Source organism: Doryrhamphus excisus, linkage group LG5, assembly GCF_037039965.1.
Source record: "Doryrhamphus excisus strain RoL-2023G ecotype Guam linkage group LG5, RoL_Dexc_Guam_v1.1, whole genome shotgun sequence".
Lineage (NCBI taxonomy): Eukaryota > Metazoa > Chordata > Actinopteri > Syngnathiformes > Syngnathidae > Doryrhamphus > Doryrhamphus excisus.
The window spans coordinates 19,818,127-19,836,893 of NC_136361.1; the positions used below are offsets into that span (position 1 = coordinate 19,818,127).

Consider the following 18,767-nt stretch of genomic DNA (forward strand, 5'->3'; position numbering starts at 1 on the left):
TCAGGGGTCCCGGCAGGACCTAAAGAAGGCAAAAAATCCCACTTTTCTGACGCTTCGTTTTTTGCCCGTTTTTCAGGTCCGCGGCTGTCAATTTTTTGCCATTTTTAAAGTTGTTTAAATGACACCTTCCTGGTCCGGGAAGTGGACAAAACCCACCACACATTAATCAGGGGTCCCGGCAGGACCTAAAGAAGGCAAAAAATCCCACTTTTCTGACGCTTCGTTTTTTGCCCGTTTTTCAGGTCTGCGGCTGTCGATTTTTTGCCTTTTTTTTAAGTTGTTTAAATGATACCTTCCTGGTCCGGGAAGTGGACAAAACCCACCACACATTAATCAGGGGTCCCGGCAGGACCTAAAGAAGGCAAAAAATCCCACTTTTCTGACGCTTCGTTTTTTGCCCGTTTTTCAGGTCCGCGGCTGTCGATTTTTCGCCTTTTTTTGAGTTGTTCAAATGACACCTTCCTGGTCCGGGAACTTGACAAAACCCACCACACATTAATCAGGGGTCCCGGCAGGACCTAAAGAAGGCAAAAAATCCCACTTTTCTGACGCTTCGTTTTTTGCCCGTTTTTCAGGTCCGCAGCTGTCGATTTTTCGCCTTTTTTTAAAGTTGTTTAAATGACACCTTCCTGGTCCGGGAAGTGGACAAAACCCACCACACATTAATCAGGGGTCCCGGTAGGACCTAAAGAAGGCAAAAAATCCCACTTTTCTGACGCTTCGTTTTTTGCCCGTTTTTCAGGTCCGCGGCTGTCGATTTTTCGCCCTTTTTTAAAAGTTGTTTAAATGACACCTTCCTGGTCCGGGAAGTGGACAAAACCCACCACACATTAATCAGGGGTCCCGGCAGGACCTAAAGAAGGCAAAAAATCCCACTTTTCTGACGCTTCGTTTTTTGCCCGTTTTTCAGGTCCGCGGCTGTCGATTTTTCGCCTTTTTTTTTAGGTTGTTTAAATGACACCTTCCTGGTCCAGGAAGTGGACAAAACCCACCACACATTAATCAGGGGTCCCGGCAGGACCTAAAGAAGGCAAAAAATCCCACTTTTCTGACGCTTCGTTTTTTGCCCGTTTTTCAGGTCCGCGGCTGTCGATTTTTCGCCTTTTTTAACAGTTGTTTAAATGACACCTTCCTGGTCCGGGAAGTGGACAAAACCCACCACACATTAATCAGGGGTCCCGGCAGGACCTAAAGAAGGCAAAAAATCCCACTTTTCTGACGCTTCGTTTTTTGCCCGTTTTTCAGGTCCGCGGCTGTCGATTTTTTGCCTTTTTTTTTAAGTTGTTTAAATGATACCTTCCTGGTCCGGGAAGTGGACAAAACCCACCACACATTAATCAGGGGTCCCGGCAGGACCTAAAGAAGGCAAAAGATCCCACTTTTCTGACGCTTCGTTTTTTGCCCATTTTTCAGGTCCGCGGCTGTCGATTTTTCGCCTTTTTTTAAAGTTGTTTAAATGACACCTTCCTGGTCCGGGAACTGGACAAAACCCACCACACATTAATCAGGGGTCCCGGCAGGACCTAAAGAAGGCAAAAAATCCCACTTTTCTGACGCTTCGTTTTTTGCCCGTTTTTCAGGTCCGCGGCTGTCGATTTTTCGCCTCTGTTTGAGTTGTTCAAATGACACCTTCCTGGTCCGGGAAGTGGAAAAAACCCACCACACATTAATCAGGGGTCCCGGTAGGACCTAAAGAAGGCAAAAAATCCCACTTTTCTGACGCTTTGTTTTTCGCCCGTTTTTCAGGTCCAGATGTCTGCCAAACTTAACTTTCAGGTGTATTTTCTACTGTGTATGTTAATGATGATGCATTGGATCTTGTCCATAAGGTATTTATTTTTTCTACAGATATCAAGCATTGCAACAATATATCAACAGGCTTCAGACAGATGGTACACACTGCCAACTACACATGAAATTGACTTACACACTCAAACATTTAACAAACTATTAAGCCAAAACAATGAGAACAAATTGAGGTTTCTTGTAATTATAAATAACCTATTCCACATTAGATTTACCATAAACACTATGTTCCATCTGCAGCACATGCTAATAATAAACCTGGGTTTCTAAGTGACATGTCCGTGTTCTGTGAGGCAGCAAATGGCAGAAATGAATATTGCACCATTGCATGTGTTCCAGCAAACCATGCACAGTACACTGACAACACTGATTTACTGCACCAAAGCCATGACTAATGAACCTTCATGTACAAAATCCCAACCTCAAAACACTGGTTTTAAATGCAATGTGAGGAATCAACTGTACAACCAATTAAAAATCATAAATACAAGATCTTAAAAATGGTGGTTAAGCTTTAAATAAATTGCTTACAAGACTATCAAGTGTTTCTTTCCCCAATATATATTTTAATTTTTTACGAGCATAAAAAGTAGTCTATGGTAAAGGAGTCATCCATTTTGTTGCATGACAGACTACTATTTTAACCACATAAAGCCCAGGATGCTGATGATTGAGAAGTAAATCCAGTCTTGTCCCAATGACTCCAACAATGATGTGCAGCAATGGTTCAATTTATCATGTTAGGAATAAGCAGCAGAACCCATTAAATGCCCGGTGACAGCTAAGCTGGGATAGAGAGTGCTGCTTCTGTTTGGCGGCCATTAAAAAAATAGGGGACCAATGACAAGTTCTTCAGTACTGCCTGTGTGACGCCGGTGTCCTGCATCTCATACCTGGTGGATGATGAACATGAGTGACATTTTAAAGACAACTATTTCTTTTAGCAGCAGACTTCACAACAATCAAGTCCTTACCAGTCTCTACAGGAGACAACATAAAATACAGGTGGAGTGGTCGAGTCTGAGGTGCAAAGAGGCTGGCCCAGAGAGCAGGCCCCAGCGTGGCTGAACACGAGCCAGTCTCCAATGTTGAGCTCAGGCAGCATGCAGTGCTCCATCACCTGGTCCAGATCATCACCAGAGGGGCCCCACAGGCTGCTGCTGAACAAGGGTGCATCCAGACGGGTGTTCTGCAAGCACAAAAACAAGAGTAAAATCATGATCAATCACTGATAAGTGGATGCAAGCACGCTAAAACAATATCAGCAAATGTAGCAGGAAGAATAGCAGCTGTGTCCACGCATGCCTGATGTGTTTACTTTATTTACTTTGCAAGTTGATTTTGGTGTGTGCCCCTAAAGTCTTAACATTTTAAGTCAGGGGCCACTGTGCTTCTAGTAAAAAAAAAAAAAAAAAGTTTGGAGCCCTGCCATTGCCAATACTTAATAAATGTTTTGATAGTGACTAAACAATTATTCTGAATACATTTATGTTGATGGATGTAGTGAAACTCAGGCTCATCATGGCCAAGCTTTGAGGTACAATTGTAACGTTTCATTCTCATTGCACATTTTTTAGAACACTCTGCAGCTCACCTTATGAACAGTTGGAGCAGTGATGTCCAAATCAATGAGTTTACAAGCAAATGGTCCATACACTCCTTCATTCATGTGGTAGTGAAACTCTGGCTCATCATTGGGAGATGGATCATCTGCTCATTGGGATCATGAGGAAACAAAAAGTATTGTGTTTTTAGTTGTGTGTTGTGTTAACGTCTTTTGAATCTGAACAGTGCCGTTTCTCTCAATTTTAAAATTTGCTGAGTCATGCAACTGACCATGTGCTTGATCTTGATCCCGCGCCACCACCTCTTTGGAGATGATGTTGACGACCAAGGTGAAAGCAGAGGACACAAAGTAGCTGCCAGGCTCGGCAATGATGCTAACTCCAGAAAGCGGGGGGAAGTATAGGTCCACCATAGGCATGACTGCATTTTTGATCTGCAAGAGAGATATTACTTATAAATGGTAGCATCCAAAGTGTATTAATAAATGTATACTACTAAGGCTGAAATGGCTATAAGATCGCTGACGGAAACCAACACAAACTGTACTGACCAATTCCAGCTGGGTGCTCGAGCCACCAAAGCCATCTCCAAAGTCCAAGATTTTCATGTTAAATCCAATTTCCTCCTACAACAGACAAGATTTATGCATATTAAAAACAGTTAATCAACGTAAATTTGAATAATTTATACTCACCGCCATATCAAAAACACAGCGAGCATCCGCAATTGCATTTGTGTATACTTTGTCCTCATCACAGCTGTAGGAAATGAGGGATCTAAAAGGGAAAAAAAAGTCATATGTAGTATTCTGGTCACTAGGCGTCAGTTACATTATCTACTATTATCTTAGATTACATTAACTTAACACTGCATGGAATCAGTCATGATATGTCCGACAGGAAGTGAAAACAAGTTACTCTCCCATTCTGTGGAAGTGGTAAGATTTTGGCTTCTTGCTTGTTCTGTAACATGGACGGTGCAAAGCGGTGCGGCGCAGACACTCAACAACTCAATACATATACAAAAGCACAGCTTGTGTACCCCCCCAGTTTTGACCAGCAATTGCCCTTGAATGTTATCTATGTGGTACATTAACTAGTCTTTTTAGATTTCTGCAGAGCTCACCTGACCCCGACCACCTGTACACCCAACTGTTTGGCGCTCTCCAGTAGATGTCGACAGTCTTTGAGGGAACAGCCAAATGGCATGCTGAACTCGCTGTCCTGCCTTGATGCTTCCGCTGACACTTGAAGTAGAAGCCTAAATAAAAGGAAAATATGTTAAGCTAGTAGTGTGTTAAAGTCACACTTGCCATACTATACACAACAGTGTTCCGACGTGACCGAGAAAGGAGGTCTTTGTTCTGGTCCGACAAGTCAATCAAGCGGAGCACTTACCAAAGCAGCCCAACAACATTTATACAAACGCAGTGCACATATAAGACGCATCATCAATTTTTGAGAAAATTAAAGCTTTTTCTTACAGTGCGGAAAATACGGTAATCATGTTTACAATTCTGTATTTTTCTTTTTACCATGATCCCACAATGAAAATAATCTTCTTCACCCTGCCATGAGTTTGGCCCGACCAACAGGTCTTACTACTGAATTATTTTCATATGTGCCAATGACTTACTTGGCATTCGGATGGAAGCGTGAAATCTTGCGCAGCTCTGCTTCATTATCGCACATCAGGAGGTCAATGCCATTCTTTGCAGCGTACTTAATTTGAGACACCCGTTTACAAACTCCACTGTAGATTATGTCTTCTGAGGGAATACCGTGGCTCTGCACTAGCTCAAGTTCAGACTGAAAACCAGACAAAGAGAAAGAGTTGTTACTTCAAGTTCAGAATCCCCATCCTGCAATGGAGATAATTACAATCCTACATTTACAAACTTGATGAGAGAATATAGACTTATGGAACCGGACTTCACATATATGACGTGTGAAATTTGCTTCCCTTTACAATAATTTAACTTGCTAATTACCTGGTCGTTGCATACAAAGCCAGCGCCAAGAGCCGCCAGTACTTCAATAACACCTGGGCTGCTGTTACATCTGACAGTATAGAAGGGACGAATTTGGGCCAAGTGTGTTCGCCAGCGAACGTGCTGCCTCATTACAACTCCTAGGTCGGCGACAAAGAATGCCTTCTTCTCAGACTAAGGAAGAACATAAAATTTATGAATCAGAAAAAGAACGACAATTTTAACATATGCAATACAAGAAGATTTTTCGTCATGGTTAGCGCCACAAATCCAGATTTATATGCAAAGCTTACCAAAGTTTGCTCATAAATGTGATTGTCTATCACATCACACAGAGATGTGCCTCCTTCCAGAAGGCTCACTGAAAACTGTGGTTCATCTGAGATTCCTTTCATCCTCTCAACCGTGTTCTGTGTATCCAACAGGCATAAAGAATATGGGTGGTCCGAAGTGATGTTGCTCGCTCCCTCTCGAGCCACTGGGTCCTAGGCTTATGCAGAAAACTTTAAGAAAACCAGGAAAGATTTAATATACAGTATAATGTATAGAAAATCCAGTTTAAGTGAATTTCCGCAAAGTAGGATTCCAATCAAAAATCAAATAATTGTGTAGTTAGCATGGAAAACATGTTTATGCCCTTCTGAATATGGTTTTTATCATGCTTAGCTTCCTCGAGACATGAAACAACACCTTTACATGTGTATCACTAAATACTGTAGACATAATCAGAGAAAATAAGCCATGAAAATGCATATTGGAAAGTTTATGTCCTAAAAATACCAACAAAAAGTGAGTGAAAGCCAATGATGCCAGATGTGAGTCGCAGGATCTATAATAACGTCAATCACATTAGTCTGGGACAAAGTGCAAGTCTATTTGATGCATTTTTTGTTCCAATAATAGACACAGAGAGGCATCAGACTTTTAAAAATGCTTTAAAAAAATACTCACATGGATGAGTCCTTGGGTGAACTCTTCCACTATCAGCTAGGATCCCAAGGTGGCTCGGAGTTGAAGTCAAATGACTCCCGGAATAGGGCCGCCCCTAGATCCTCTGGATGGCTATTGTACACCTGCAATAAAATGAGGACAATGTGCCATACAATCAGCCAATGACAGAATAATAATTCAGGTGGAATTACCCGGCATAAATAGAATTTTCTTCATTCAATCCATGCAGGCGCAGGGATTTAACAGCCCAAGCTATAAATTGAAGTTATCACTTAAAGGCTGTGCTTTAGCCATTTAAAACTAAAATTTAAGCAAATTGAGTGTGCTGTTATTCAAAAGGGGGATTTACTCTCGCTAATCATGGTATTTAATAGTTGCATCATGCCTGTCGTAGCCTTGTATGGGCTGTGATAGATAGCCAACACCCAACAATCACCATGACGTAAAGCCAAGCTACTACTGTAAAAACATTTGATAACTGACATCTTACGACGTCAATCATGTTAGCACAACAGATTAGCATTAGCTATCTGGAAATATAAAAAAACATTAGTGCAACACAAATAGTGTATTTCTAATTTGGATTATATTTTCTGTCATTAGGAATGTTGTTCATTTCTTGTAAAACCGAACCAGTTTGACGGGATTCACCTGGTTCATTCAAACGCATGCTAACGAGCTAGCTAGCGACACGCAGCGCTACTTACGTCTGTTGAAATCCCAAAACAGGGGACAGAACGCTTTTTCCTTTTAGGCGGAATTTTTAACAACTGATGGGATTACTACTGGAGAAAATCAAAGTTTCCATTTGGGGATTAAGTCAAATAATTATAATCCAGTCAGGTTGAGTCGGCGAAAATCACCACACAATCGTGACGAAAGGAGGACGTCTTTGGTGGCGGAAGTGTCAAGCACACGTCAACGTTGTTACTTCCGGTTAAAATGTACAACAACCTATTTTTTTTGCAGAGAACTTCCGCCCGTAGAAGCAAAGAAGTAAATGAAAACATTAATTGATTTAACCAGAAAATACGGAAGCCCATTTCCGCTACTGACAATTCTGAAATAAAAAGTCAAAATTATGAGCTACAAACTGCATGTGCCATAGGTGCCACCTTCTTCACTTGACACAATTGTGGGTGTCAAGTGAAATGTGGGCGTCTTTTGTAAATGTTCGACGTTTACAACATGTGTAATGAGTTGTCCGCGGTCGCATTCTTCTTCAGTAGGATACCCACTTTGCTTACAATTGTGTCGCCATTTTTGAAGAAGGCGGCAACTGTGGCACATGCGCAGTTTGTATCTCATAATGCTTCCCTATATAATAATTTCGAGGCTTCCATAAGAAAATTATTTTACATCGGTATTGACAATTGTTTGTGTTTTCATTTAATGTCATCTTGTGTTGATTAGTACTTATGACAATATACAGTAAAATACACAAGAAAAAAATATTCAACCCCCACATTGTAAACAATAGATGCCTATTTCAGGAACTAGTGACTGCAATATAGCATATAGCTTTGCAAATTTCCAAAGCTGGGTTGAATAATTAGAAATGCAACTGAATTTATAATAGTCATGAATTGCTTTTCTACCACAGGGGTCACAGAGGAACTGGAGCCTATCAGGCGAGAGGCGGGGTATACCCTGGTTTGGCGGTCAATCACAGGACAGATATAGACAAACAAGCATTCACACTCACATTCACACCCCATGGACATTCTTTTATTTATTTCTTTTGGACAGTTTTAAAGTCTCCAGTTAATCTAACCTGCATACTTTCAGACTGGCGAAGGAAACAGCAGTACCCTCACAAAAACCAACACAAGCACAAGGATATCATGCAAACACCATACTGTCCCATTTACAACATATTTATGTGTTTTACTTCAAATCAGTAGTATGTTCGGGTCTGACATTAACATTGAGTCCATCATGCTGAATTGCTAATTATTAGTATTGATAAACATTTAGTTTACTGCTGCCATACAATGAAAAGCATAATTTCATATAGTATGTTGTATGTATAAACGTATACTGTATATAAACAATTGCCTGAGCAAATTACCTTAATCACGTTCTGTTTTTGTTTCCCATGCCTTATTGATGAAGGTGAAGTGCTGTCCAAATGAAGTTAATCTTTTTCAGAAATCTGAATACTTTTCAAGAATTAATCCACTAAATTCCAATAAAATGGATGCATACATTTTCTGTCATGTTCAAAATCAATCACATTCCTGGTTTGTTGTATCTTTGTTGAGCTGTGCGGATGTCTGGATATTGAAGTGCCCGGGGCAGTGTGTGTTTTTAAGGAGGTCAATTTGCATATGTCCCTCCTCGAGAGGAGGATGCCAGGGAAAGCTTAACTACTTGCTGAACATTACAGTCTCTTTTGGGGGCTGTTCCTCTCACTCCGTACACGCACATAGTGCACACACACTGAGACAGAAGTCATGTAAGTTAACCAGTAAACTGAGGACCATTTATGGACTGCAGCTTCTTTTTTATACTGTAAAAGTACAATGAAACAAAAATGAAAGGAAAAAAAAATGAAAATGGAGGGGAAATAGCGAATACAAAAGGTGAAATATTGTTCATAATACAACTGAAATATTAATAATATGCTTTGTTACCACAAATCTGATTTGGGGGCTGTTTTTCTTTATATATAAGTTATTAGCAAATTAATCTACAAAATAGATCATCTCAAAAAAGGCCCTTGCATTCTTCCGTTTTTGTAGTGTGGTGAAAAAAAATTGGACCGCAGACTATTAATGATGTCGGGGAAAAATATAGCATTTGTCATATTAATATAATTGTTTAGTTATATAATGCAGATAATTACATATTTTTTTCTGTCTTAAGAGGAAAAATACAAATATTTGTCTCATAAATACCTTGAATGCACTGTAAAAGTTGAAGAGGTTTTTTTTTTGGGACTGTAAAACAAAAGCTATTCTGTGATTTGAGTTGTATTCTATTAAATAATACTTTGTACATCCAATCACACATAGCATCTAAAGCTGCTCCCGCTAACGCACAATGTTTAATTTCCATTGTTTGGTCCATAATAGCCATCACAGCCACTGGGTATGCAAGCCATGTGTACCACCCACCGTGAGGGGAAACACTCAGTGGCTGCACTGTGCAGAAGGAATTCTTATTTGCAGATATTCTAAGTAGATGACCTCAGCTCTGCCTTGCCAGAATGACCAAAAGAACAGTTAGGAATCAGCAATTCAAACATAGCATTTCCACTTGTGTTTGCACAGAATCAATTGACTTCTGTATGCTATGGACGTGACTCACAAGCTAAAGCTATCATATTGTGTGGTCTTACATAACTGAATATAGTGTCCTTTAGTCACGCAGCAGAGGTGTTGCTAAGTAAAAGGAACTCAAACAAATGTCTCCTCTGACTCATCTGAATATTAAACAGGACTGTGTCAAAGCATTCCCTTCAAGTGCATTACAAATATTTCGGAGAAATGTTGTATTTCATTCCCTGCAGTGTGTCGATTGTTGATTCCCTGCAGGCTTGCAAAGCGACATGACAAAATATGGTAGATGTGGACCTTGACAGCAACCTAAAGCAAGTGTGTCAAACTCAGGCCCGGTGGCCAAATCTGGCCCGCACTGCAATTTCACTGGCCCGTGGAACTGTTTGGAAAATAGCATGGAGTTAGCTTACCTCACAGACCTTATCAGAGTGATGACAGTGGTCAGTGTAATTAAGCAATTCCTCCATATTGTCAATATGCAGAAAATTACAAATGTTGAACATTTCAGGATGATAAAGTTGAGTGGTAGCGTGGACCTAAAGTAGGTTTTGAGTTTTGGCCCCCTGTGCAATTGAGTTTGACACCCCTGGGTTCCACTTTCAGAAATATTTGTTATGCATGAAAACAACAATGAGACCATCATCATTTTTAAAGAATATTTCAGCCAAAATATGTAATAAACAATAGGTCAGGAGTGTCAATTTTTGTCCTATCTTTGGCATATTGTAAAAATATTATGATATGCATACTGTATATTGACCTGGACATTTTGCAGGCATGCAACATTGCAGTTTTTAGAAAGAATCCTTTCTTTTGTATACACCGAAAAGTGCTTTTTCTCTTACACAATACCCCTGGGCCTTTCCTGGACATTGCATTATAACAACATTTAACAATTGTATCAGACTGGTGCAGAGATACACCGAGATTGATGGTTCAACAATCACACACAACGACAACATTATCTAGAAATGATATATGGTTCATCTTCATTTCCCTCCTGTCAAGATAGTGGCAATTGCTTGCCTGTAATAACTTCCAAACAGTGTCAGAGCCTCAGATAATTTACAAGAATAAATGTCTACATTGTTTCTGAAAAAAAGATATGATGCTAACTGGTTTACATGGCCACTTACTTAATGTTTTAACTGAATATACTGTATTTTTTTTTAGATCACAGAGAACACTATTGGAATACATGTGATGAACTTGTGAATAATTTGCTGTATTGCTTGACAGTAAATGAAAAATCAATTGGCAATCTGTGAGGATTGGGATCAAATCCATGCACAATTACATGACGGCACGTCACTTTATCATTTACTCATTTTTCAAATTTGTTTTCATCCAAGACTATACACTAAGACTCTAAACAGTAGTTGTGCTATAGCCGTCTGGAGTGTGTGCGTTCTGATAACATCCCAGCAGACTGGAAGTAAGCCAGCCATGGGCAAACTTACCATGCTGTTTGATGTGGAGGGTTGGCTCCAGGCAGACCAAGCATTGTGTCCCAAACAATGAACCCCAGACCCACTGAACTATAAACATGTCCTTTTGGGGGGCGTTTTCCTTAGATTCTGTACTGGAGACACCCAATGTTAGGAAACCTGAGGCGACTCTTCTAAATTTAGTATCTATAAGAATTCTAATGCTGCTGACTTGCATTCCAAGATTGTTTGGCGACTTTTCTAATTTATAATGCACTTGGAATGTTGCGGAATTCTGGGGTGGAGAAGTCATTGTTTCTTGTAATGGGAGGATATCCATGCGTTTTCTATACTGCTTATCCCCACTAGGGTAGGGTATGCTGGAGCCTATCCCAGCTGACTTCAGCGACCGGTGGCCAGCCAATCATATGGCACATATAAACAAACAGCCATACACATTCATACCTATATGGCTAATGCATGTTTTTTGCAAACTCCACACAGATGTGCACAAGCGGAGATTCAAACCCAGGTCTTCACTATCTCCTAACTGTGTTGCCAACATGCTAACCACTCGGCGTTGCAATGTTAAATTTAGAACCAAAATTTTAATTTTTAACATTTGTTGGTGAAATCATTTTGATTATTTTAATAGTATTAATCAGTATAAATCGGCTTTGCAATGTTAAATTTAGAACCAAAATTTCAATTTTTAACCTTTGTTGGTGAAATAATTTGTTATTATTTTAATAGTATTAATATTTTACATTTTTTTATGTCTAATTTATTTTTTAAGAAAAATCCTGAAGATCCCTGAACCCCACCTATTTTTGCGGTTTACTCACGACTGCAGTAACCTCAACCTACCAGCTATGGCGCTAGTGAGTTTTGTTGTATGTCGGTAAGCACTTCCGCTTCCGCTGGCTGGTCAGCTGACTCTGATGCTGCTGTCAGGAGACCTCACCAACTGTGCTTGAATGGCAGCAATGCGATTCAGCATTCCATAATATGCAATAAAGGTTACATTTCTCTCCTAACGACCACAGTTTAATACATAGGTGAGTTAACCCTTCAACAAATTTGATCGTCAAGTGTTTTTTTTAGCAAAGCTAATATCCAATAGAGGCTAATCCCTCATGGATGGAGCTGTAATTATCATTTTATTGACTTGTCTGTGGGCATAAGTTGTCCATATGTAAATATTGTGCTTACATTATACAAATATGTAGCTCACTTTTGTTTGTGGATTTTGTGTTTAGGGTGATATGTCGTTCCATAACAAACAGGACGATTTTGTGTTTTGACGCTACATATGGCTTACTAACATTGAATGGTGCTCAGTGATATCAAGTGCCACCAAGTACTAGTATCAAGACAACTGTTTTTTTTCAAAAATATATATTAATACTCCACTTACAAATGAAAATACACTTTTCCCATCTGACTTCTGTAGTCCAGCCAGAATCATGACTGAGTTTTGGTTGATATCTGCTCCGGGAGAGAAAACCTGCCAGCAAACATGGGACAAAATGATGGCGGCAACCACACGCACCAACAATCTCTCTACCAACCACAAGTTCAGCATCCCAGACTTGAAGGTTAGTCTGGAGTCATCTGCTCTATTATTTGTCATCCTTTGATTGACACGCAGCCTCAGACTCAGTTATGATTGCAAATAGCAATGACGACAAATATAAACAAAACATAATTACGTTTTAGCAAAATTCTTTATCCAAGTATATATATTCAATCTTCATCCAGTCTGGGTCCCGAGCTTGTATGAGCTTTTTCCATAATAAATAAAAATTTTCAGTTCAATACAGTATGTTTTAATTTTTAAATCAGTAGTTAAGTAATGAATTATAAAAATCTCACCTTATGAATCTGCTGTCAAGAATATGCCGGATCTGTGTATGGGTCGCAACCTTTAAAGAGCTCCGTTGTAAACATGTTAAAGTGTTGATTTGCTGAAGTTTTCATCCAAGGCAGCAGAGCTTGTCTGGTTTGGGTCTGCTCTGTGCTGAAGGTGAAGTAACCCCGTTGACCTTGATGCCACACAGGGCTGTAATGGGCTTCTGGAACATTTAATAATGCATGAGTGACTCTGGACAACGAGGCGCCATCCAAAGTACACCGGGCCCCTTGGTTGTCACTCTAGGCTGACTGGACCCCACAAACCACCGTTTAAACACAACCTGCCTGATCCCCACCACTGTCTAGACTCCTGTTATTAATAATATTGTGATAGTGACTTATTGTTTTTGTGTGTGTAAACAGGTGGGAACTTTAGATGTCTTGGTTGGGCTGTCGGATGAATTGGCCAAATTAGATTCTTTTGTTGAAAGGTAAGATTTTATTTGCGGAGTCATGCTTAAATTAGATTATTATTAACTCATAATTGCAATCTATACTCAAATGATATCTTATTATGCAATCTTGTGGTGATGTTATTTGGATGTATTGTAAAGAACTTGTCATAAATGGAAACATATGAATGCATTTATTAAAGGCCAATAAAAAAAAAAGATTATTATTAACTTTCATTAAGAGCAGTCTTATTGTAAAGCAGAACGAAAATGTAACAATTATATAAAAGCAGTCATCATCTCTTATTATATGCACCATTTTCCTGCTCTCCGGTGCCGCTGGTTTAATCTCACCTTGTCTTGTAACAATGAGGAATTTCACATCCTGCCGAGTCTAGCACGACTTGCGGTATAAACCTGGCAATTTGCAGTATGGTGGCACACCAACAGCTCTTCATTAGTCATATTTATATCCAGTGACTTACTGTATGCTACCAAGTATGTTTGACTTTCCTTTATCGTCCTTTGGAAACATTGACGTCTAAATCTCACACACAGTTCTTACCGTCTTTCACCAGCTTTGAGTTCCTCTGTGGACATTTCCAAGAATGTGTGAGAAAGAACAAGTTTGAGTCTAGGCTGCCTTTAATCCACTTCCCCATTGACTTTTTGGGAAATGGAACCTTTTTATGTGTGTGAATTCTTGTACACTGAGTTTGTGGTCGTGTTTGCAGAGTGCATGAAGAGTGAATATGTGTTACACTGGCTTTGTGTATGTAGCCTGTTTTGCTAAAGCATGTTTTAAATGACTTGGCTGTCCACAGTGTAGTAAAGAAGGTGGCCCAATACATGGCCGACGTGCTGGAAGACAGTCGAGACAAAGTGCAGGAGAACTTGCTGGCCAATGGAGGTATAGTAATTCTGTTTTAGTAGCCCATGTTAGTTTTCAGTTCATACAGATCACTCAACCCATGGCTCTTGAGCCGAGCTCTGTGATTAGGACATTTTCATTTGCATTTACTGACGTGTCTTTTTTTCTTTTTTTCTCTCCCCAGTTGATCTCATCACCTACATCACACGGTTTCAATGGGACATGGCCAAGTATCCCATCAAGCAATCACTCAAAAACATTTCTGAAATTATCTCCAAGGTAGTCATGTTGACATTTAAATAACAGTGAAAATTTGTTTTTATTTTGAATAATCTGTGCAATGCTTTTAAAGTTAAGTGTGTTATTAATTAATAGGCTGGTGTGTATTTTACAGCAAGTCACCCAAATTGACAACGATTTGAAGACCAGAGCATCAGCATATAACAACCTGAAAGGAAACCTACAGAATTTAGAAAGGAAGAATGCGTAAGTGAAAAGTAAAGTACAGCCATTTACTGATTAATTAATTGGATTAAACATTCTGAAAGGATTAATGCATGCGCAGCACACAGTCACTCAAAATCACACAATTCCACTCACTGGCTATTATTGGTGCGCCTACCTTGTCTGCCCACAGGGGGAGCTTGCTGACCAGGAGCCTGGCTGACATTGTCAAGAAGGAAGACTTTGTTCTCGACTCAGAGTACCTTATCACTCTGCTTGTTGTGGTACCAAAGTGAGTACATTAAAATGGAAAAGGTTTTCGCGGGATAATTAAAGTATTAATAAGTGTGACCCCGCTCTGTTATACTCTCAGAACATCTTATGCGGACTGGCAGAAAACATATGAAACGCTTGCTGAGATGGTGGTGCCTCGATCCTCCAAGTAAGGAGTGTGAAACTAGATTAAGTATTTGTATTGGTAGCGTACAACTTATTTTAGTTCCATTCTATTTGTATTTTGTCACTTTTTTATGTGACGTATTTGTTGTATATTTCCTCAGTTCTTGCATGCATATTTCTATGTATTGTTTTCTGTTCAACTCAATAACATTTTTATATATTTTTTTCCCAGTCTTTTGTTTGAAGACAATGACAGTGGATTGTTCAGCGTGACTCTATTTCAGAAAGCAATTGATGACTTCAAACACAAAGCCAGAGAGAACAAGTAAGACGTTCAAGTCAAGTCAATTTCATTTATTTATATAGAGGAAGTTATGTCAAGGAACCTTCCACACGGAGCAGGCCATACATTAAGCAAGGGTCTCAAACACAACTCAACTGTCGGTTGTTGGAAGTAGAGTCTGTAAAGTCTTACAGTGTGGGTAAAAAAACACTATAAGCATCACACAGCAACAGTTAGATAGCACATACACAGGGTAACTACTCCTAGTGGAGGATAATAAACAACTATGTTAACTGTACATCCAAACTTTTTAGTGTCACAAAGCATGCTGGGAAGCCTGAACCATACCCAGAAGTGACAGTGATGCTGTTCCCAGCATACTTGGCTGTAGATTTGAGACCCCTGCTTTACAGTAAAGCCCATGAGCAAGCACTTGGTGATGAAGGCAAGGAAAAATTCCCTCTAAGTGAGAAACCTCAAACATAGCGCAGGCTCTGAAATAATGATACAGACAATAGGAAGAGGAGTTGATGTTCAATTCTATTGACACTGTAACACCTAAAACACTCTACATTCATTTACAACAAGGGTCAAGAGAAACAGGTCAAGTCTAAAATTTCATGATCGGACCAAAAACATTTTGAAACAGCTTGATTTTGCACAGTTAATGTTGATTTTTGCATATTTAATGTTGAAATCAAACACTGTATATGTATATTTAGATTTTTAAAACATTTATTATAAATAATATTTTCCAACTCCACCCCGCTTGCAGGTTCTCGGTGAGAGACTTTCAGTACAATGAAGGGGAAATGAAGGCCGATAAAGATGAGATGACTCGGCTGTCTACAGATAAAAAGAAGCAATTTGTAAGTGTTTAGAAAAAAAGTTTCACATAATGTTGGCCATGAGTCTTATGACAGTTATGTTTATGAAAGTAGTTCAAAGTTTTCTTCTGTCACTACTGTCAGCAGTAGTGCTGCAGCCGGGGGGGGTGCACAGCTCACAAATGCATCAATTGATTTGGACCAGAGAAAGCAGGCTGTAGATGTGAAAGCATGCTTCCTGACGTCAGCCACTTCCACATTTAGCCAAAAGACTATTCATATGAAATACTAGACCCATCGTTAATAAACGAGGGTGATTCGTAGTATTTTCCAGCCTATAGTATCGTTTTGACAGTTTTTTTTAAATTCTGTTTTGTTATGTTGATATTCACTTCAGAATGAAATTATGTCTCTCACGCTAGCTTGCAGTCTTTGTATGTTCGCAAGGTTGAACATCTGGACATGCTAAAGGAATGTAAAAGTTATGCTAAACGGCGCCATGATGGAATACTGTAAATGAATCTTTGGTTCGAAGGAGGAAGACTGCAACAGGGTGCGACGATATGTTTTAACAAGGATACAAAAACACTACAGTACAGCAGAAAGGCATGATCTCAGGAGGGAAATAACGTGTGAATCACATACATAATTTCTTGTTTCCAACCTGTAGGTTGATCATTAAAATTCAAAGAAAGGGTGAAATGTGAGATCATATTTACAATACAATATTTCTTCTGTGCAGGGTCCACTTGTTCGATGGCTGAAAGTGAACTTCAGTGAGGCTTTCATCGCGTGGATCCACATTAAAGCACTGAGGGTTTTTGTTGAATCTGTTCTCAGGTGCTCTTACTCAGACTACCTCTCTTAACTTCACTTTGATTTACAGCATTAAATCTAAAACACAGCTGAAGTGAGGTGCTTTATTGCTAACTTGTTGCTAATGTGGTGACCCTCAGATATGGACTGCCAGTGAACTTTCAGTCCATGTTACTGCAGCCAAACAAGAAGACTACAAAGAAGCTGAGGGAGGTGCTCAATGATCTATACAAGCATCTGGACAGCAGTGCTGCAGCAATTATTGACGTGAGTACTTCTTACAGATCATTTCACTGTATCACAAAGGCCAATACAATATCAAAACAAAAGGGTTAAGAGCATCATGCTAAGACGCTAAGTTTCCTTATGCACATCATTCCATATTTGTTTCAGTCGGCAATGGATATTCCAGGATTGAATCTGAGCCAGCAGGAGTATTATCCATACGTGTACTACAAAATTGACTGCAACCTTCTGGACTTCAAAGTGTAAGACTTCCATTTTCATGGGACATCCCCCACTTGCTTCCGTGTTCCTGGAGTCTCATCGCTTCCACACTTGAATGACCGAAAACGCTGCATGCTCATTCGTTGTGGCTACAAAACACACATACACGCTTATATCACTTTTTTAAAAAGGACCTATTAGTCGTTCTACATGATGTGGAAGTGTCGTATGAAGATGTTGGTGTGTTTTTAAGTTATCCCTGTTTAATTTTTATGCAACTCCTTATGAAAGGTCGGGTAAGGGAACTTCACAAGATTTGCACAAGATCTTTTTTTGCTGCTCGTGATTAATTTTCTTGAAAATGGCAGCCAGAAAGTGTTTTTTTTAATGTAAGAATTGTGTAAACTAGAGTAAGGGAGCAAGGGAATTTGGGGGAGCTACTTCTTGGTCACAGCTCCTTTGCTCTCGCCACTTCACGGACAGCATTTTTGTGAATACAGTACCGTCGCTGGATTATACAGTGTTCATGCAATTATTATATATCCAATATTGATTTCTTCTTTACTGCTCCGGTTTCCTCCCACATTCCAAAAACATGCTAGGTTAATTGGCGACTCCAAATTGTCCATAGGTATGAATGTGAGTGTGAATGGTTGTTTGTCTATATGTGCTCTGTGATTGGCTGGCGACCAGTCCAGGGTGTACCCCGCCTCTCGCCCGAAGACAGCTGGGATGGGCTCCAGCACCCCCCGCGACCCTCGTGAGGAAAAAGCGGTAGAAAATGAATGAATGAATGTTTACAGATGACCATTAGTGCATGTACTTTTAAAATATCATTTTTAAATCCCTTCAAAAAGGCTTTTGTGTACAGCTTATTCTTGAGGCAAACATTGTAAAATTAATTTTAAAAATGATGGTGGATATTTGTATGTGTATTAGCCATTCCATATGTTTACTGTACAGCTCCTGTGTTGTTTTTTTGTGTTGCATTAAAACAACCAAATTAGTTGTGTGTTTGTGAGATGACTGCATGCTGATATTGTGGAAATGTTTGTTTTGTGCCGTGTATAACTTTTTAAAAAGGGGCCATTATGAGTCCATTAAATTGATGGTCACAGCTTACTAATGGTCTTAATTAACAAATGGAAGTACAATAAAGTATATTAAAACATTTTATTTTGTTTCATGACATTACTCTTGATGTAAATGCTATAACTTTTCCTCATGTTAATTATTCATATTACATACAATTAATGGTAGGAGCAAAAAAATGACTACTCTATTGGCTCTCATTTAAAGACTTCCTGTATCCAAGGACTTATTGCCTAACAATATAATAAACAATGTAAC

General features: G+C 39.4%; 2 protein-coding genes across 2 annotated transcripts; one reads left to right on the forward strand and one right to left on the reverse strand.

The window, feature by feature from the left end:
* Window positions 1–1,818: 1,818 nt before the first annotated feature.
* LOC131105259 (antizyme inhibitor 1-like) lies at window positions 1,819–7,239 on the reverse strand. Its single transcript, XM_058053194.2, has 12 exons — window positions 7,021–7,239; window positions 6,314–6,435; window positions 5,656–5,865; window positions 5,363–5,536; window positions 5,008–5,180; window positions 4,498–4,632; window positions 4,067–4,148; window positions 3,923–3,997; window positions 3,643–3,805; window positions 3,401–3,516; window positions 2,781–2,995; window positions 1,819–2,699 (listed from the first exon to the last, which is right to left on the reverse strand). The coding sequence occupies exons 3-12, from the start codon at window positions 5,755–5,757 to the stop codon at window positions 2,588–2,590; spliced, it is 1,347 nt and encodes a 448-aa protein (XP_057909177.2). The 5' UTR covers window positions 5,758–5,865; window positions 6,314–6,435; window positions 7,021–7,239; the 3' UTR covers window positions 1,819–2,587.
* Window positions 7,240–11,931: 4,692 nt separating this feature from the next.
* LOC131105232 (V-type proton ATPase subunit C 1-A-like) lies at window positions 11,932–18,583 on the forward strand. The gene is made up of 13 exons (XM_058053132.2): window positions 11,932–12,082; window positions 12,478–12,622; window positions 13,302–13,369; window positions 14,155–14,240; window positions 14,386–14,480; window positions 14,596–14,687; window positions 14,839–14,937; window positions 15,019–15,087; window positions 15,277–15,369; window positions 16,103–16,196; window positions 16,897–16,994; window positions 17,111–17,237; window positions 17,364–18,583. Exons 2-13 carry the CDS (start codon window positions 12,491–12,493, stop codon window positions 17,460–17,462), a joined length of 1,152 nt encoding a protein of 383 aa, XP_057909115.2. The 5' UTR covers window positions 11,932–12,082; window positions 12,478–12,490; the 3' UTR covers window positions 17,463–18,583.
* The last annotated feature ends 184 nt before the right edge of the window (window positions 18,584–18,767 follow it).

Coding starts and splice junctions, on each gene's coding strand:
- LOC131105259 (XM_058053194.2), bottom strand. CDS start 5,757: ATGAAAGGAATCTCAGATGAACCACAGTTTTCAGTGAGCCTTCTGGAA. Junction 3,998..4,066: donor GCTGTGTTTTTGATATGGCG/GTGAGTATAAAT, acceptor TGTCTGTTGTAG/GAGGAAATTGGATTTAACAT. Junction 3,806..3,922: donor CGAGCACCCAGCTGGAATTG/GTCAGTACAGTT, acceptor TCTCTCTTGCAG/ATCAAAAATGCAGTCATGCC.
- LOC131105232 (XM_058053132.2), top strand. CDS start 12,491: ATGACTGAGTTTTGGTTGATATCTGCTCCGGGAGAGAAAACCTGCCAG. Junction 15,088..15,276: donor GTGGTGCCTCGATCCTCCAA/GTAAGGAGTGTG, acceptor TTTTTTTCCCAG/TCTTTTGTTTGAAGACAATG. Junction 16,995..17,110: donor TTTGTTGAATCTGTTCTCAG/GTGCTCTTACTC, acceptor GGTGACCCTCAG/ATATGGACTGCCAGTGAACT.